The sequence below is a fragment of the Aethalodelphis obliquidens genome, unplaced genomic scaffold (genome assembly GCF_003676395.1).
Source record: "Aethalodelphis obliquidens isolate GAN/ISIS:26980383/991018 unplaced genomic scaffold, ASM367639v1 scaffold7, whole genome shotgun sequence".
Taxonomy (NCBI): domain Eukaryota; kingdom Metazoa; phylum Chordata; class Mammalia; order Artiodactyla; family Delphinidae; genus Aethalodelphis; species Aethalodelphis obliquidens.
The window spans coordinates 53,438,014-53,453,438 of record NW_020837951.1 but is presented as its reverse complement, the minus strand read 5'-3'; the positions used below and the strand labels follow the sequence as shown (position 1 = coordinate 53,453,438).

The 15,425-nt window shown below is 37.8% G+C and overlaps 1 protein-coding gene across 3 annotated transcripts in view; it reads left to right on the top strand.

Moving 5' to 3' along the window:
* The window catches only part of RFX3 (regulatory factor X3), a 290,506-nt gene extending 280,431 nt beyond the window's left edge, over positions 1–10,075 (top strand). For 2 of the 3 annotated variants that reach the window (XM_027105787.1, XM_027105785.1), the window contains 2 exons: positions 5,424–5,466; positions 9,433–9,979. In XM_027105787.1, coding sequence (XP_026961588.1) covers positions 5,424–5,466; positions 9,433–9,671 — 282 coding nt within the window. In that variant the 3' untranslated portion in view covers positions 9,672–9,979. Of the gene's footprint in view, positions 1–5,423; positions 5,467–9,432 lie in introns of all 3 variants that reach the window. The other variant, XM_027105786.1, reaches the window with a different exon arrangement.
* Positions 10,076–15,425: the final 5,350 nt, after the last annotated feature.

Here is a 15,425-nt window from a genome sequence, read left to right as displayed (position 1 = left end):
CACCAACCTTTATCTGTCTCTGTCTGTACATACAAGCCTCCATAGAAAAGAGAGGAAGATTAGTCTTCCAACTGATTTCCATCTTTAAAACTTGACCCATGTTTCTTTCCTTGTGACCATCATTTTTTGATGAAGCTAGTTCTTAAAGCCTCTGGTTCTATATCCTCCCTGTGGCCAAAGTCTTCACACCTTCCTTAAAGACAAAAATCTTCCATTCCCTTCACTGTCTGTGAACTGGACCAAATCTTCTAGGGTTTACAAGTTCTTTTAGCCAAAGGCCAGCTCATCATCCATTTTTTATAAAGTTTTATTAGAACACATTCATGCCCACTCATATAACTATCATCTATGGCTATTTTTGCACTGTAGTAGCAGAGCTGAGTAATTGCAACAGGACCGTAACGCCTAAAATATTTACTATCTGACCCCTTACTAACCCCTGTTCTAGACCATACACTTTCATATTTTGGTGCCAGCGTGTAAATCAGTTATACATTGTGTGTGTCTGTGTGTGTGTGTGTGGGGGGGGGAGAGATTGTATCTGTCTGCCTGTAAATCTATAAATCTGGGCATACCAGCAGAGAGATTTTGTGGTAAGATGTGGTTTCTGTGGAGGATGTTTACCTGGCTGCCCAGATGGTGTGGTTATGATTACTCACTAACCTTCCTCCCCAGGATGGGGTAAACTCTTCCAGCAGGGAAAGCATTCCCACGGGTGAGGTCTTCATCCCAGTCCTTGAACTCCTTCCTTCTATCCCCAGTCTCTGTTTTGTGGGCCCCCGTGGATCCTCACCAGTTTGCTGTCTGAGCCCCCTGGCTTCCTCTGCATTGTTTCACTTTCCAGCTATTACAATACAAGTCTTGCCTCCCTTATTGTGGAAGGTTCACTGCTGCTGTATCTAACCTGCAATGGTCTCTGCAGTATACCTGTGGGCTGCATCCTCCCATTCTGAGCCTGATTTCTCTCATGGTGCCTGTGCTTAGGCCTCACAGTCCTATGATGAACTGCTTCTCAGCTGCTTGGCCACAAGTCAGGGTCATACTCAGGGTTGCTCTCAAGGATGCTGCCAGTAGTCACATAGGCTGTGCTGACCAGTCTCCCATTTATACTTCCTGGCCATTACTACTCGTCATGAATTTATGGTCTAACAGACTCCCACTGCCTGCCTTGACCACACATTTTTTAGTCTGCTGCTGTCCAGGAGCATGCTCATTATTATGACCGGTTGTCAGGGCCTGGAGAAATGGTTTCTAGGCAAGGAGGTCTTTCTTCCTAAAAACAACAGCTATGCTTTCTCTATGTTCCATTCTGTTTCTACTTCAGAACGTTCCCTATTTATCTGTCTGGCTGACAGAACTTTAACTCCTATGTACATCAAAGGCCATATGCTTTCTACCCCAGAGCACATTTTAAATCCCTTAATTTATATTCTTTCTTCCATGTAGGAAACATACATACTTTCTCTCTCTCTCTCCCTCTCCCTCCCACTCCCTTACTCCCTCCCTTCCTAAACTGATGGTCAGAATATCTGGTCTCAAATCTAACACCACCATATTTCCTTACAATGTTAGACAAATTAACATGTTTTCAATAGCTGCAAGATTAAATCTAAGCTCCTTACCTAGCCAGATTCATAAGTTTTTTGTGAGGTGCTGATGAACAGTGACAGGGAAGGAGATGCTTAAGTAGGGCTGTGAGGAAAAGCCTCTCTGAAGAAGTGATATTGAGAAAGTGATACTTGAGGTCATCATATTTGAGAGGAAGCCAACTATATGCTGAACCATGAAAGTACTTTATAAGCTGTAAGACGTCACCTCAGTGAATAGTAGTCCCCTCCAGTCCCCTGTGCAGCAGGGGAAATTAGAAAGCAGTAAGAGTTTTTCAGTTTCTGAAGCTATAACTTTTCAGTAATCTCTGGACTTCCTTGCCAACCTCTATTTTATTTATTTATTTATTTTTGCGCTACGCAGTCCTCTCACTGCTGTGGCCTTTCCTGTTACGGAGCACAGGCTCCGGACACGCAGGCTCAGCGGCCATGGCTCACAGGCCCAGCCGCTCCGCGGCATGTGGGATCTTCCCGGACCAGGGCACAAACCCTCGTCCCCTGCAACGGCAGGTGGACCCTCAACCATTGAGCCACCAGGGAAGCCCCAACCTCCATTTTTTTAATCCAAATCATGTCTCTCCTTCTCCTCTTCTGTTGCTAGTGTGTGCTGGCCTCATTTACGTCCCTGTCGTCTCTCTCCTGTCTGTGATGCCGCCGTCCTTATTCCCGCTCTCAGTCTTCCCTGCCTCCCTTCCCTTCCTTCCTCCCTTCCTGCTACTTTGACTTGCTGCTCCCTCCAAACTCCCTTTCTAATAACCCTGTGGTTTTAAAACCTTCCTGAAGGTTTTCTAGGCTGCCTTGGTTTTTGGCTAAACTACCTGTCCTTTTTAATATAAACAACTTCTGATACTCACCTTCAGAAAGAGGGAATATTTCCAAATTAATCTGACTGGAACTTGGCTGGCAGAGTGCCTAGCACATAATAAGCTCTCAATAAATATTTTTTGAATACTGAATGAACGAACTGATTGTCCTGATCTTACCTACTCTATCTGTAGGATTAGGGTGTTTTTTTTCCTTAATCACATGTATATTCTTTTTTTTTTCTTGGCTGCGTTGGGTCTTCGTTGCTGCGCGCGGGCTTTCTCTAGTTGCGGCGAGCGGGGGCTACTCTTTGTTGCGGTACGAGGGCTTCTCATTGCGGTGGCTTCTCTTGTTACGGAGCACGGGCTCCAGGTGCGTGGGCTTCAGGAGTTGTGGCTCACGGACTTCAGAGTGCAGGCTCAGTAGTTGTGGCTCACGGGCTTAGTTGCTCCGCGACATGTGGGATCTTCCCGGACCAGGGCTTGAACCCATATCCCCTGTATTGGCAGGTGGGTTCTTAACCACTACGCCACCAGGGAAGTCCTCAAATGTATATTCTTTCCTCACACATAAAATGCATATTAAAACCTTCACCTTCCACTATACAGGTATATCAAAACCTCTTATTCACAATATTTTTATTTTAAATCTACTGTATGTTGTACATATGGAACTTTGTCATTAATCCCAGAGACAACTACAGGCATTGGCAGTATCTTGAGGATTTTTTTTTTCTTTTTTTCCACAGTGTCCCTCACAGTGCATGGTCACAAGCCCTCAGCATTGAGTATGCAAATGTTTACTTACTAATGCTAATAATGATTACAGAGATTTCGATTGTTTTTGGTTTTTATTTTCATCATCCTGAGTAATCAGATGTATTCATTCAGATTAAGCAGAAATTTTCAAAGGAAAATCTTTCTATTACGTTGTCATATTTTCAGTTAAGTAGCAACTAAAAGCAGTGTTCCTTTCGAAGAAAAATTTCCATATGTGTTCAAAGTTTGGTTTTAGCCCCTTTGCATGATATTATTGATCACTGATGGCAGTAATAATTTAGTCTCAAACAACTTTTCAAGATTTATCAAAAACAAATGGTGTATTCACTTTTTATAGATATGGAAGGTATGTTTAGACTCATCACTGCCAACTCATTTCCAGTATTGGGTCTTAAGTGTTGTTAAGTACTCATTTAAAAGAAATAAAAATCTTACTCTATGTGTCAACTAGAAATAACATATAAATGACCCTTCAGCTTTGGGCATTCTCTGTTTATAGTTCTAAAAATTTAAATAATACCAAAAATAGGTAAAGAATCCTGTTGTGTTTTTTGGTGCTTTTATTATATTCTTTAATTCAAGAAATCCTGTACAATTTAAACTGTGGTTTTTATTTAGACTAACATAAGGTTCTGAGCCATGTGAACAGGAACAACTTCAAAACAACAGTTCAGTATTTATGATTTTATGTTTGCTGCCCATGGGACGTAACTATAACGCAATGGGGCAGTCCTTCAAACAAATATACTAAGAGTTGTGCAACCAGGAGGCCCTTGTCCCCTTCAAGGCAGTCACCTCGGGAGGCTACACATTGGTTCAGTAATACTGCCATGGCTTAAAGTGATGTGGAATGCCTCTTTTTAAACTGCCTCTGAACTGCTAAGAAATAATAAAGAGTAAAATGACACATTATTTTAAATATCCTGAATTGTGGCAGAGATGCATTTAAATTTGGTAAGTAATCAGAAATCATCTCAGGACCAAGTACAATGAATAAAATGTGGAGTGTTTGGAGTCACAGTTTGATGTAAAACAACAAGATGGGCTTTCTTGAATGATACATAAACTAACTCTTGAAATTGGTTGTCAAAGAGGAATTCCAGAATCTTGAACCTTGGAATAAATGTATAAGCTCCCAAGGTAGCTACTATGAAGAACAACTCATGTTTAGATAAAAAAAGAAATTATGTGTGTGTATGTTTGCAAAATAAGATCAGTTTTATTACTTTATAGACATATGTTGTAGATGAAAAAAATACTCCTATCATGGAACTCTTTATAAGCAAACTTCCGAATGTAAGTAGAATTTCTCTCTCACCCTTTCTAAGCTTTTTGAGAAACCCGAATTTCTAATAATGACTTATTCTGAATCTTCAGCTTTAAAAAAAAAAGTAATGTTTACCATTTAAAAAGCAGGTGCTATGAGGTTTCACTTCACCTTTTTCCAATTAGCTTCGTTACCTCTGCTCTTCAATTTTTTATTTATGTTCACCCTGAGACTCTTAAAATATATTTTTTCACTGTAAAAATATCAAGCTTTTGAACTAAGGTAGCAAGTAAAGTCTAAGCTGAAGGTTATTAATTGTTCCATATTGTTTTAATACCTTTTTTGTTGCACTAATAACAATCAGATGCATTTCTTTTTTAATTTGGGACCCTGTTATCTTAGTAAATAAGAAGATCAATTACAAGAAGAGAAGTCTCAAAGATTTTGTAAACATAAATACTCTCAGTGTTGGGGCTCCTATTATGTTTTTCATTTCTACAAATAAAAACTCAAAAAAACAGAGTTCAACCAAGTGGCTGGACCATGTTTCTATAGTGTAGACTCCGGGTGGACTCACGGACAGTTAATGGGGGTGGAGCTGATGCATCCTGCTTCGTCAGAGCTTTTCCAAATTTATTCTACCACATCCATCTTCATCCAGGTCAGCCAGGCCCCTATTGCTTCACTGCTGAGTTCAGATAATAAAAAGTAAAATGGAGCATGGAAGACAGAAAATTGTTATCCTTTTGCAAAAAGGCTAAGACAGCTAAATTGTGACACAGTTTAAACTGTTCAATTTTGACAGGTTTGATTGGAAAATTAGGTGACCTGTGTAGTTAGAGATCAAAATGGTCGCTAGTTTACAGTTTTAAAAAGTCGTAGTGTGGTATTTTTACTGCAGTCTCTGAGAATATTATTTTATTCTGCTTGGTAGTAACTGTTGCACAAATGACTATTGTTTTGCAGTTTGGTGATTTAAATGCTGTGTCTCCTGGAAATCTGGATAAAGGTAAGAATTGAAAATAATGTACATTTTTAAGGACTTTTTTTGAGTAAGAAATTCTCATAGAGGAAAATGTATATGTGTATAGCACTTTTATTTTGTGGAAATGGCATACAATCCTTGATGAATATGATAGTTAAGTCTTTTGGAATCTTTTTTATTTCTCCATTTCTATGCTTTCTTTATGTTACATATATTAAGTGCAAGAATTGAATTTAAATACAGTTTAAACTCTTCTTGATTTTTTTTGCCTGCAATTAAGTACAAGTAACCAGAAATTATTTCTGGCTTTCGCCAGAGTTCTGAAAAAAGTGATAAAATTGGGTCAAATATTTTTATTTAAGGCCCACCCGGCAAGAAAAAGATTCCTCAGCGTACTCAAGTCACCAATTCACATTTTTCAGTGGAAAAAGAACTCAGAGATAACAATGAAGTTTACTATAAAAGCAAGATCAGTATTGGGGTAGATGAAAAGGATAACATGTATACTTTTAAATTTTCATATCAGCATTGCCACTCTAATGTGACAACACAATATATAATTCTGAAGAAACTCACGACCTATAAAACCACAGAGTAAAAGGTACAGGGCTCGAAGGAAAATGAGGTTGGAATAGAGTGCACACAAAGAGAAACAATTCTGAAAAAAATACCAGCTCAGTTGTTGTTTTTCTTTTTTTAATGTAAAATTTCTAATAAATAAGCACTGCAGAAAATATATACCTTTCTTCAAAAAACAAAGACAAAAAAAGTGAAGATTTCTTGAGGTTTTAAGGAATTGAGTTTTGGAGTCAGGGAGAAAGTGTCCATAGACTGGGGAGAACTACACCATTATCCCTTCCAGGACAGAGCCAGAGCCAGTGGGGAAACTGAGGCATGAGGAAGCACGTGGGGAATCCACACACGAGGTGCCACACTGTTCTCTGCAGCGTCCTGTACTAGGGTACTCCGTGTTCAGCTTCCGTGCCTCCTTGGTGATGGAAGACATTCACATGCCGGGGAAAGTCCTGTGTGAATCAACATCACTCCCACTTTAAACTCCTATCACTATTTATCAACTGTGTACGCGTTAATTCCTGTTTTAGCAACATGCATAATAGCAAAACAGGAAAAGTAGAGAATGATAGCCCCAAAACATCATTGTTGCAAATATATACTCTATAGGATTAACCAAAGAAACATCAGAGAGGCAAATCAATGATGAGGCCAGTTTGTAAATTCAGAGCAGGAAAAGTGGCTGTTGAAATGCAGGCCCAACATATAAGGCAACCCCAATGATGCACTGACACCAAAGCCTCATAATTCAAATTTGGGGATTTCATCCCAGGGTGTCCGGAGGTGTAGTAGGAATGTTGCTCCTGGGCCAAACACTGAATGGCAGCCAGTCTTCCTTGTCAAGCGTTGAACCAAAGTCTTTGGTAAACTCCAGCAGCACCTAGTTTTAGTTTTTGTGTACCAAATTCCCATAACTTCAAGTAGGTTCCCAGGAAATGTCTTTTGAGTCTCTATAGGAGCATAAAATGTCTGTGGGAACTAGAGAAAGGGCTTGCTTTTGTGATTGCTTTGTAGCCTATCCAGAGGAACCCTGTCACTCACAAGTGGACCTGAAGCAGCGTGGCCTGGAGCACTGGAGTTTGTTCTGTCCATCTCCCCATTGCCTTTTCCATCCACAGCAGGGTAGATGAAAGGACATCCCATTCTCTCTCCACTTGCCTGCCTGCTTGAAATGATTTTTTTTTTTTCTTTTACTGCTGCCTCTTTTATTACTTTGACACTATTTCTCAGTCACAGAAAAGTTGGTAGAGAGGGAGCCAAGGAGCAGTGTGACTTGCCCTCACCTTCCTCGGGTGGCTCTGCTGGTCCCATTCACCTCTAGACTGGATGCTTCTTGAGAATTAACCAAACTAGCATATTCAGAACCTAAGGTTTGAATGTGAAATCTTTAAGAAATTTTGGGGGGCTTTTTCCACAAAATGAGAGTTTGATTTTTTTCTGGATAATAAAAGTAACATTAGTTATGTATAAAGATTTCAAATAATGCAGAGAATTAGAAATTACAGAAAGTAAAAACTTCATAGTCAAAAGCCAGAGACTACCACCATTAAGAATTTAGTGTGAGGATCCTTCCAGACCTTTTGTTTGTTCATATGAAAACAAATACAAAAAAAAAATGCAAAAGTGTCATACAAGCATATTTTGATTATATCCTCTTAATGAAGCAAATGTCTACCAAACGTAGCCCTTTCCGGCAGCTCGCCAGCCCTTCGAATGTGCTTGTTCGGACAAACTGTAATGCTATCCTCAAGTCCTTTACCAGAGGCGAACGGTAACCGGATAAAGCAGGTGGCCAAAACAGCTTACCTCGTCCCAGAGAACTTCTTCTGTTTATCATTCAATGCATCACAGACACCATTTCTAGTCAGTGTATCTAATCTCAATCTTTTTAATCACACAACCTTCCCAGAAGACGTTGCTCCCGGCAACTGCACAACTGTACAACCTGCACCTTATATGGAGGCCCTATTATTCCTCACCACTTTTCTCTGGAACCATCTTTGCACCAATTGATAATAAGAGAAGCAACGTCAGGGAGCCCATTTACACCGAGAACTGTATTAGCAGAACTGCTGCAGGTGTGCCCCAAATGGTAAAACTAGACTCAACACCTCTTAGACAGAGTCCAGCTGACATTGCAGTAACTTGTTACACACTCTTTGCATGTGACATGCCATAGAATATAATGGAGATCTGATTCTGTTAATACAAAAGTCACCATAATAAGTCAAAAATATAAGAATAAGTATAGATATCTTTTATTTATAGATGAGGTTTTGGTGTAATTATGTGTGGAGGCTTTTTCGGTAGACAATAAAACATGTCGAGGATGAAGTAAAAAGACTTTTTTTTTTTTTTGCCTGTGCCACGTGGCTTGTGGGATCTTAGTTCCCTGACCAGGGATCGAAACCAGGCCCAGAAGTGAAAGCACAGAGTCCTAACCACTGGACCACCAGGGAATTCCCAGTGAAAAGATTTTTGAGGCAGAAATATATCCCTAGCTGTTTAAAAATTAGCGCTTATGAAGAGGTATTCTCTCCACTCCTCTGAGGAGAATCTTACACAGTAGTAAAGCTGTGTGAGAGCATTTTCTCTCTATGCTGTGCTTTTGAATTTTAACAGTGCATGCTGGAAAAAATGAAATAGTATTCCATTATAATGATGTTTTAGTTAATATAAAATGTATTAAAATTTGGAAGTAACAGTGACTATTTATACACCTGATTTCCAGAAATGAATACTAGCTGTTAACAGAGAGTATCAGTGTTGCTAGGAATGGAAATTCACTGTGCATTTTTAATCTGATACTACTGCCTCAGTCTTCATTTTGTAATAAAAGTTAAGGGTCTAATTAATATTGTGATCTACAACATTCATGTGCACAGAAGGTCTGTACGCAGCCCCTGCTTATGCATGCTATAGTTATTTCGTGACTCAACATAGGTCTCACCTACATTAACATCAGCACAGATAAAATTTATATCAGATGTAGATTTTCAGAGGAAAAACAAATTTTTTTCTTTCTTTCTTCCTTTTGTTTTTTTCATAGTTAGCATTTTTCAGCGCAATACATTCCCCAAAGCCAGCGTAGTGTACCCAAGTGACTACTTTATAATGACACAAATTATGCCACTAGTTAATGTAAAAACTTTAGGGAACTCCAAAGGTCTTCTTAAAAGACCTATTAAAGATATCAATCACAAACCCAAGAATAAATTACCTTTGCTGTGTTTAAAAGAATAGAGCACTGACACAGGTAAAATCTGTTGAAAGGACAACCCACAAGCTTTGTCCCCCAAGAAGCGCTAAGGAGTTGCTTTCTCAATGTACTATATTAAAGTGTTCCTAAAGCATTTGTTGGTTGCTCTTTCCCAGTTTGTCTTCTGGTAATAGTCTTGGTATTATTTGTTTGTGCAGATGAAGGCAGTGAAGTGGAGAGTGAAATGGATGAGGAATTAGATGACTCTTCAGAACCTCAAGCCAAAAGAGAGAAAACCGAGCTGAACCAGGCATTTCCGGTAGGCTGTATGCAGCCTGTCCTCGAGAGTGGCGTGCAGCCAAGCCTCCTGAATCCAATTCACAGCGAGCACATCGTCACGAGTACTCAGACTATCAGACAGTGCAGCGCTACAGGAAATACCTACACTGCAGTCTAAAGAATATTAAAACGTATTTTTCCAGCTAACATTAACCCTGTTGATATTGGGCTTAAGTTGAAATTTTAATAAGCCTGAAGGTCAACGGTTGTCAAATTCTCTGTGCTGAACATTACCTTTTTGGAGTTGTGAAATGGAATGGGTGTATGTATTTTGCCAGGTCTTTTTTTTTTTTTTTTAATGTAAACAAATTATTTGCTTCTTAATGATGAGTTGTTTTCCCCTTAGTTTTGGGTGTCAAGAAGGATTTTTACAACACTTAATGTCAATGTTTTTGTTTTCTTATAATTAAAAAATAATTTACATTTTTTGTAGCTTAAAATATTTTATTGTTGATTGTTAGTCTTGGTGTATGATTTCATGTGTAAGTTTTTAATTAGATGCACTTCTGTGAAATATCAAAAGAAATGATTTTCTTTGATTTACACTGGAGGCATGCCCACTGGGCAGCAGATGCATCAAATTTGCTTTTGAAAGGTGCTTTTCATTGGACAGAACCACAAGACACTATTTTCATAACATTTTGGAGTATGGAGAGAGAATACAGAGCATTTTTATTATAGTGCTAGAGGGTTGGGAAGGTCATCTATTTTTCTCTGAAGAAAAGTTGAGCTGTGCATTTATCAGTTCAGAGTAAATGACAGAATTGCAAGAGATTATGCTAATATGTACATAATTTGTGTACATAATTATTAAACCATGTTAATGCAAGCTTCCGTTAAACATTGAATTTTAATTGTTATTTGCATACCAATTCCTCTGTTTAAAGACTACTGATTCTGTATTTGGGACCACTGCACAGATGCATTCTGCTGTTGAGTGGGGCTGTTATAGTTAGATACTGAAGATGAAAAAAATGACTTGACTTTTTTTTTTTTTTAAGTGTACATGCTACTTATGCTGAGCTGGACATACGGGAAACCATTCCATTTGAATGACTTTCTTTTATTCCAGGTCTTTTTCCTAATAGTAGTTCAATATGCTGCTATTATAAAAGAAAATTTATGGAATGCAAGGAATGTAGCAACCTGCATATCGTTATTTCCTTCAAAAATATTTCCTGGTTTCTAAAGTATGTGGATTTAAATTTTAAACAGAACCTGAAGGCAGTGTAACTGGCACACCGCACTGTTGCTTATCCCCAATTCTGTAGGATTTGGATAGGTGGCTGGATGGACCAGTGCCGTTGAAGAATGTACATCAGGGATCATCGTACCTCGGCTATTACATGGTGCCTTAAAACAGAACTGAAGCTAAGGTTTAGTAAGGCTTATTTTGTTCATGTGAATTCCTCTTCAATCCATTTGACAAGGTGTGCCTGTCATTTTCAGATTCCCGAAGTAAGGACAGGTAACATGTTCTTCAAAGGAAATTTAGGGCAAACAAAGCAAAATGAAAAGACAAAAATCACTTCCCCTCTTTGAGTGACCGTGAATTTATTTTTGTTCCTAGAGCTGAATATTACTTGATTACAAATCACATTGCTTAAGGATTAAGGATCAGATTGCTATTGTGAAATAGCAGGCTAGTTTTAATTACCAACTTTGTTACAGAAAATCATATATATTTTAGACCATTCTTATCTAGTTATAACTTAAGAAAATTAACACAATAAGCAGGTACTTATTGAAGTGCATCTTTTCAGTCTAAATGTTTCTCTGTGTGTCTCAGTGTCTGTGTGCCCACATGCACGCGCAAGTGTCCGTGGGCAGGAATCAGCTACCAAGTCAGAAGGTGAGATCCCAGAGAGGATAACACCCATCCCTACTTTAATTTATGTGAAAAGCAAGGTTCTTTTAAGCTCTCAAATTATTAACCAACAACAACAAAAACAGGCACATCCATTTATTTAAATAGTTCTAAAAAAGCTAATTAGCAAAAATAAATAATACACAAATGCATAGAGCCAAAAAAAGGGAAAGCACAAAATGATTTACAGATTATTAATGAGGCCTATATTACACTCAAGACGTTTATCTTTCCAGTTTTATTAGGGTGGGGAGGGTGGGGGCGGGGGGGTGGAAAGGAGAGGGTGAGCCAGTCTGTACAGTTGAAAATACCAAATGGCTTATTGGGTAACATGCAGTACATTTCAACTGTTGTTACTTGATTGCCTTAGACTACTCAAATAACTAAGATCAACAAAGCTTCTTAAGTAAACTTTAAATCATTCAGATATAATTTTTAAAATCGATTCAAATTTTGTATCATACAACTCACTCACATGTTTGAAAGTCTTCACTAGCATCCTAGCATCACCTTCATTTAAATGTCATTTAAATGATCATTCCCCTTTTTCCTCCCCTAAAGGCAATGAATTTGCACTATCACACACACAAACGCAAACAAACACCTTAAAGCTGCAAAGACTGTGTATCTACTTCATCGTGCATTAGGAAAGGTTTACAGGTAAAATTAAAATCTAAAAAGGAAAAAAAATTCTTCATTTTGATGCTCCTTTCTGAATTTTTTCACTTCCCCATTCACAACCCCCAGAACTTTATTATATCTGTGTTGGACCAAATGTATTTACTGGTTTCATCTTGTTTATTGAATGATTTTAAATGTATTTATTATCATTGTTTAATTTAATGTTGTCTCATTAGAGGAATCTGATAATGGCAAATTTAGATTGATGAAAGTTAGGGATTGGGCACCCTACAGGATTCAACATTTCTTCCAATTGTTCATGGTTTGTTCTAAATTAGGACAGATTAGAGGAATTAAATATTATTAACTTGTCTCACTAAAAATATTCTAATGTCTTTCATGAGCACAGTTAGGAACATTAATTCTTTGTGACTAGGGTAGGTAGTTCTGATCAATAGACAAAATAACATCTATGAGCTCTGCTATTTCCAGTTATCTGTAATCCACAGTAAGACACACACACACACACACACACACACATATATATACAAGATCTCACACACACACACATATCTTAAGCAATTTCAAATTTAAATTGTGAAGTATATTAGAAAATAAAAACATAATTTATACAATTGAGCAAATTGGAGCAAACATGTATTGAACATTTTATTTTCATTTTTTCTGTTCACTGAAACTGACTTTTCTAAATAATATTATGACACTAACATTCTCAGAGTAGATTTATTGACAAGTGGCAAGTACACATTTTAAGGACTTCTTAATATTTCTTGACACTGTAATTAAACACTAGTCATGAAAAATATCTATGTAGACCTAGTGCTATGCTTTCAGTGAGGAAAAATGTGAGGAAGGCGTGTTGGCTACTTTTAAGTTTCAAGAAAGATATTTCTGTGTAATAGGATTGAGTATCATGGGTATAGTTTGATCTTCACATACACTTTGAGAATCATACCCAAAAGATTGGCATTCACAAAGCCAGTGAACAATGGGGCGAAATGGATGAACCATGTCCTTGGAACACAGGGCCCAACTTTAAATTTTTTCTTTGGATATCAAGTGGCTCGTCACTTTTTCAGGATTCTCATCCAAACTACGCTTGGACTGACTGTATAAGTCTTACTGCCTTTACAGAAATCTGCTTTCCTTTTTGTGCTTTTTCTTGTACTGTATAGCACGGTTCATGCACCTCTCTTTAGATGGTGTACTTGAAAAACAAAAGTAAATTTTAGAAAATGATTTTTAACACTGCATACCTAAAATTAGTAGTGTGCAACATTGACTGCCTTTGATTTGTAGTAGACGAGTGAAAAGGAACACGTTCTTGTAGAATGCAGTTAAAGTCATTCAGGACTGAATACGGTTCCATTACCGTAATCATGAACCTTTTTACATGAACGCACTCTCTAGAAGTGCTAAACGTGATGCATTTTCAAATTTGAAAAATTCTTCAGATGATATATTCGAAACATCTAAAATAATGCTGTGCTTGAAATATTAGTGTAAAAGAAAAAAATGTGGGTCACTGTGATGTTGGTCCTCCCTGTGTGGACACAAGTAGAAAGTAAAAAACTGGCAAGTCACCTTTGTGTGCAATTTGAGGCAGTGGTTATATACAACAAATTGACCTTTGTTATAACCTCCCCTCCCCCAAATTCTTGGTGAGAAAATAGCAATCATCAAAAAATTGAAGTTAGAACTTGTGATTTGTATGAATCACACCAGAACATGGGGGAGAGGGGTTGACATGCAGTGCTATTGAAAATTAGGCTTGTCACTAGATCAGATCAACCTCCATGTGTATGGTTAGAACAAATCAATTAATGGAATCCTAGTATTTCTGCAACTTCGGTGATTTTTTTAAAACTGGAATAGAAGCATTAATTCAGTGCTTAGTTCTAGTATTAGAAAACCCCTTTGATGTAATGCCTTGTATTAACCCTTTGAGCATTGTAAGATATACAATGGGGGACAAAAGCCTTTCAGATCATTTATTTAGACTTAGACCGGTGAAATATACTCTATATCCAAATGTCTAATTATGCTGTTTTTTAAAGGGGGGGGTAGGAAGAGAAAGTGTTTCCACGCTGAACACTTGCATTTTATATACAACTCTTAATTTTCTTCAAGAGGGCTTGATATATTTATTCCCAAATATTCACTGCCATCTAAGTAAGTGTACTGTTTACAGAAAAAAAATCAACTTTTCTAGCATCACATCATGACTCTAGAAAAGGAGGACAAATACATGGGCCTGTAGACCTATGTTGTAACTGATCTCTGCACATTGAAAGTACCTAGATTGCCTTTAAAAGGTATGATAAAGAAAGGGTTACATTTCTTTCTTTTTTTTTTTTTTCTCCCCAAACAGAACAAAAGATCTCGTTTATTTAGCTTTAGAAAGTACAATTGTAAGTGAAGCCTTAGGAAGAAACAAGTTCAAGTGGATAAAGAAAAACTGAACTATGGGGCAGGTAAGCTATTTGGAGTTAGATCTCTCATAAAATATTGTTTGGGAATTTCATATAGGGCATAATTTTATCTATGCTCCAAAACTTTAATACTTTGTCAAAAAATTATATATAGATAGAATGGAGAGCAAAGCACTTGATTTTAAGCTCATCTGTCAGGAGATGCTATGACTACTGCTTCTGATATCTGTAAATGCCAGTCTGCTTACACAATTGCTGACTTTGCTCAAGGGCCTCTCTGCGTGCACTGGGCCCCCTTTGTCCCCTGTGAGAGGGAACATGAGAGCAGTGTCATCTGCAGATGTGCTTGCGCTGCCCTAGCCGGGCGCTCATAAAGAGTGTAACCTATTCCGATGTCTGGTGAAAGGACATCCATAGCATAGTGCAAGTTTGCCGTAAACATTGCTTTTTTAGGCAGTTTAGGAAGTCAAACCATGCAAATTACTCATGTGTTAACATGCAATACTCAAAGGGTTTTAATTTAACTCTCTTCTTTTGAATTCTTCATGATGATTTACTGTAAATGCTTCTCAGTTTGCATGCCTTGATCATTGCTGCTAGTGATTTTATGTGCCAGTAGACCTGAGTTTAGTTTACCAATTTTACTTAAATAGTAAAAGCCACTTACAAAGTGACTGCCTAGGATTTTTTTTCCTTTGGTTTGAAGTAATTGGTAATATGTCCTATTTTCAAAAATGTATTTTGTCTCTTATTTGGTTCTGGTATTTGATCCTTCCCTCCCCCCACCCCACCACCACCTCTTTCCTTTGTTTTTTTAAATAAATTATGATGTTGGGATTGGAAGCCCTGAGTAATGAAATCTTTGGTAAGAATTGTTTAGCTCAATAATGAGGACAACAAATCTTTATTAGAGGAATTATGATTCTGGGGA